The following is a 4,641-nucleotide window of genomic DNA, read 5'->3' as shown; positions in this document are numbered from 1 at the left end:
TACAGCCGAAGACAGAACGGAATCAGAGACCCAATCCTGCAAGGGCTTACTCCTGTAAGTGGGCCTTACTCCCTAGAGTGGTCCTCCAATGGGATTGTTCATGTGAAAAAAGGTGACTCACGTGAGTAAAAGTGAGCAAATTGGGCCCCAGGTTTGTGTGTTTGAATGCAATATGCTTTTTATTGGCTGCATTTTTGTTGTCTTCATTATTCTTTTTATTTATATAAATAAAGAGTACAAAATAATTGCCCCATTTTGTTGCAGTCGTAAAATGTTCTTAGACCTTTGATCTGCCACATTTGTCAGCTCCTTTGTGTTTGGGCTTAATTGTGGAAATATCTTTTAATTCATTGCATGCTAATCCAATTGTTTTGTTTAGAAATCTTCAGCTGGATTCTACGGAAAGATATAAAAATAAATGGGAAAAATCTAAATATGAGGAGCTGTTTATATACATCGTAGTTTACCACTGTTGTACTAAAAGAAATCTGAAGTAGAACATTTTCAGTTGAGGCAAAGCCACACATAAGATTTTGATATATTTCAAAAAAGCAAAAATAATAAAGAAAAGAATTAGGGACTTGTTCTAGAACTCTAGAAATAGGATTGTTTTTAAAGACACTGATGTCTGAATATTTCAAAGTCCTTCATAGTGCCCCGTCATGCATCTGATCTGCTCTTTCACCACTCATCAACATCAGTGGTAATCCCATAGCTGGAACACTTGCAGGATATCGTAAAAGACAGACGGGATCTTAATTGTCTATTCACTATGGCATAATTCCTGCAGTCCCTTCTCAGGCAAAACTACCATTGACAGTAGTGGAAGTTTTGCTTGGGGAAAGATGCAGGATTTGGCCCAAATTAAGTAAATTATTAATATCCCATCCACCTTTGAGAAGAACTCTTAACAGCATGTACATTCAGTTATGTACAGTGCTATATGAAATATTTGGAACTGGAATTGGTTTATACAATTCATAAACAGGCAACTGGCTGCAATTAACATTTGTGCAGAGGGGCAGCACATGGCTGAGGCACCACTTACATGCTCAAAAAAGGTCTTATGTGGTGCTGTCACTCTGCCCAAGTGGGGGATTTCAACCAGAGTGCAAATGCGGCCCACTTGTGGTATTTGAGTACTGCAGGCATGGTGAGATCATTCAGAATCCTTCATGTTCCCACATGGCATGCTGTGTCCAACTCCTACACATCCAGTTTTTACTACTCGAGGAGCTTCTGTGATAGGAGCTTACTCATATCTGAGTGGAGCCTAGAAACATGCCTCGTTTTGGACCAAACACTGTTCTCTACATTTGACAGCAGTGGACAATATTCTTACTTCACATCCACAATATTACTATGGAACCTAGAGAAATGCAGAAATATCTGTCCTCAGAAGATGGAACTGGGACGCTCTTTGGGTGACCATATAAGGGTGGCCTCTAAACATCTATATTGTCTCCCTTTTTCAGAGATGGCTGGCTACAAAGATTTCTAATGGATTTTTTTTTAAATTACTTCATGGTAACTGGAGAAAAATCCTTTAGTTCTTTGATATTTTGAATCATATAGAGATATCATATAAAGATAGCTACACTGTAGTATGATGGTTGAGGATTCATCTTGGAGTAAGCTAACGCTTCACATTGCTAACTTGTTGTAGTCTTTACTTTGCTGTGTTTTAATTCTTAAAGTGCTACGGCAATGCAACCCCCTATTTTTAAAGATAATGAGTAAGTATTACTCTGCATAATGACTCAGAGTTGTTATATAGATGTATCCTCACTCAAAATAATCCCCCATTTCACGGTAATATTGACACTTGGCTTAAAAGAACTTCCCTCCTTTCACCCACACAGAAAAAGCTAAAGGTGTACTGAAAAGCTTTAAAAGATAAAGACATAATAAGTTCACACGTCGTATCACAATATAGACCAGATTTTCAAACTGAATGGCAAGCAATTGCATGCATGCAATGGTGCACATCTACCGGAAAGGCACACACAAATCTGCTATTTGTGCACAAACATTGACAAATGCCTAGCTGACCATGGTGTGACCATATATCCACGCTGCAGGCATGCATTAGGTACCTGAGTCCATAAACTGGACACCTGCCTACATCTGAATATCTGCCTCCACATGTTTAGGCTACATTGACCACACACACAAAAATTAAAACTAGATCATCTGAAAATCAACTCTTTCTGCAAATATTTACCTGCCTGGGTTTGCAGTTGTGTGTTTCCTCTGTCATTAACAACCTAAAACAGCGGTCCTTAGACTGGTTTAGATGTTAAGTGATTTCAACAACTCTGAGGGGAAATACAGATTCCTGAACTCAGGACATAGCAGGCAGACAAAGGAAGAATTGTTTTAAATATATGGTTTTGTTTTAAAATGAAATGAATTTCTAATCTTTTAAACTACATTTTAAATAGACTCAGTGTTGGTGAAATGTGCTGGATTGTCAGGCCTGGAGACTGAAATTCTTTATTTTTATATACCAGGCAGTGCACAAACTGTAGTGCGAGCAAACCCTGCACTGCCACACTACTATGCCTCAATCCTGACCTGGAGGAATTAAAGGAAACCTGGGCTTTGCTGCTGTGACTGCCAGCCAGGGTGCCAAATGTGATGACAGATTTTGGATGTGGTCTCTTGTCCATTACAAAATGGACTGAAGCCTCCAATCTTTCACATAAGCAACTGAAAAGCCACTACATAGTAATGACAATCACAAACAACCTGGGCTAGATTTGAACTGGCAATCCAGAGGTGAAAGGCTCCATATTCCATTACCCACTTATACTTTGCATGCCCATGTTGGGTTATTGACCTTTTGCGGTTCACTTTAAAATAAACAGAACTAAACTCTATATTCATAAATGTGATTTTTTTTTGCACCTGTAATTAGCTCCTTCAATATTTCTGCATGTAGTGTTTGTAAAGGGGAGTAGAACAGGCAAACAGAATCAAGGGAGGTTTGGATAGCTAATATATTAAAAACACAAGTATTTGTAAAGATTATATAGTGTAAGAAGCAATGGATTCATTGTGGAGAAAATATGTTGATAGGTAATCCTCTGAATGCACCATAAGAACCATGGAGAGAAAGGCTGGTTTGTTGTAGGGGATAGCATGCCCTGGGCAGCAAGGATGCTGTAATCCTCAACTGGAACCCTAATCATCTTGCAAAAACACAAATCTTTTTTGAAGGAATGTTTAGTTGGTGTTTGTACACAGCTGTTTGTGCTGGGCTCTGGATCAAAAGAAACGTTCAAGGCAAATTGGCCATCATCCTTACCAATTCCTCAGGAAAAATAAAAAGAATAGCACAATGATGCTATTGGCAAACAGATGTGTCTCCTTCTTGGGAGAAAACGATTCTTCTTCAGCCCCTTCTTGACGAATCACTTTTGGCACATTGAAAATATCCCAATATCTACCTTGGAATAAACAGCAGGCTGTATTCTCTCTCTTGCTCTCTGGCATTTGCCTTTGTTTATTCCCCTTTCAACGTTAGAGGAAGCCTGTGTGTTTAAAGCAAACTGTGTAACTGGGAGCTGATGTTGCAGTGTGGTGTGGATTTGGTCATCAGGAATAGCGAAAAACACACAGATACCGCCTAGGGTAACAAAAGAAACACACAAACTGGGCTGAGCCAGCAGGGTCAAACTAAGGGTGGTCTAATCCGCCAATTATGAATGTTGTTGATTATTCGAGGCAGGGGCTCAGAGAGCAGCTTTATGAAAACCTGAGCCAGCCAGCCAGCCAGATTCCCCTCCCCGCAAATATGGAATCGTGGCATTCCCGACTCCCTCCCCTTGCAGGCTCAGTCATGGAGAGCGGGACGCCCAGGTTAAGGAATGGTTAAGGAATGGTTTGTGAGATTACAACACATCGGAACCTTAAGCTCCAGAGCCAGCCCATTGCAAGGAGGGGTTCGGGGCCGGGAATGGGGGGATCGTGGGGCTCTGCAGCTCGGCTCATTCATTCTGCAAAGCGACCCCTTACCTTTGGCAATCAGCTCCTCCAGCTCCTGGTCGAAGCCCAGCCGGTGGCATTTCCTCCAGAGCCCCATGTTGGTGGAGTTGTACTGTCTGTTGCACTCGTCGGCGGCGCTCATGGCAAAGAGCTGCCTCCTGTTCCTGGCCAGGAGGAGTTTCCCTTCCCAGCGGTCCAGCCGAGCCCTGCTGGCCCGGAGCGGCAGGTTATTGTTGGAGTTGTAAATGAAGCCCGGGTCGTTCCTCCGGGTGGTGAAGCTCTTGCACCTCTCTCTGTGCTTGCGGGCGTCCGTCTCGTACCAGTGGTCGGAGCAGATGGCCACGGCCAGCATGCCCAGGGCGCACAGAGCTAGCGAGAGGCCCGCGTAGAGCAGTAACCTTCCCGCAGCCATGCCTCGCCTTCACAAGAGCACCATGGGCATCTTCCCGGCCAGCCAAGCCCTTCCAGCGGGAGATCGCGCGGAGAAAAACAAACGCCTCCGGCAGCAGCGGCGGGGAGTCACCGGCCTCAGATCCCGACCGCGCCGGGGTTCACCTCCGAGCAGCCCGGGCGAGCGCTGCAAGCGGCTGGGGCCCGGCGGCCACCCGGGCGGCGCATCCGCTTCTCCGACGGCTCGGGGCAGGCAACCGG

The 4,641-nt window shown here is 43.9% G+C and overlaps 1 protein-coding gene across 2 annotated transcripts; it reads right to left on the bottom strand.

The window, feature by feature from the left end:
* Positions 1–322: 322 nt before the first annotated feature.
* Positions 323–4,370, bottom strand: LOC137145368 (transmembrane protein 178B-like). 2 transcript variants are annotated; one of them, XM_067536061.1, is made up of 2 exons: positions 4,021–4,370; positions 323–396 (listed from the first exon to the last, which is right to left on the bottom strand). In XM_067536061.1, the coding sequence occupies exons 1-2, from the start codon at positions 4,340–4,342 to the stop codon at positions 386–388; spliced, it is 333 nt and encodes a 110-aa protein (XP_067392162.1). In that variant the 5' UTR covers positions 4,343–4,370; the 3' UTR covers positions 323–385. The 2 variants fall into 2 exon arrangements, with proteins under 2 accessions (XP_067392162.1, XP_067392161.1); XM_067536060.1 differs by lacking the exon at positions 323–396 and adding an exon at positions 3,407–3,536.
* Between the last annotated feature and the right edge of the window lie 271 nt (positions 4,371–4,641).

This window comes from Emydura macquarii, unplaced genomic scaffold (assembly GCF_026122565.2).
Source record: "Emydura macquarii macquarii isolate MOO-44397 ecotype Brisbane River unplaced genomic scaffold, CSIRO-AGI_Emac_v2 contig_3530, whole genome shotgun sequence".
Classification (NCBI taxonomy): Eukaryota; Metazoa; Chordata; order Testudines; family Chelidae; genus Emydura; species Emydura macquarii.
This window is presented reverse-complemented; position numbering and strand designations above follow the sequence as displayed.

Bases quoted from the DNA above. Each gene is read 5' to 3' on its own strand.
- LOC137145368 (XM_067536061.1), bottom strand. From the start codon at position 4,342: ATGCTGGCCGTGGCCATCTGCTCCGACCACTGGTACGAGACGGACGCC.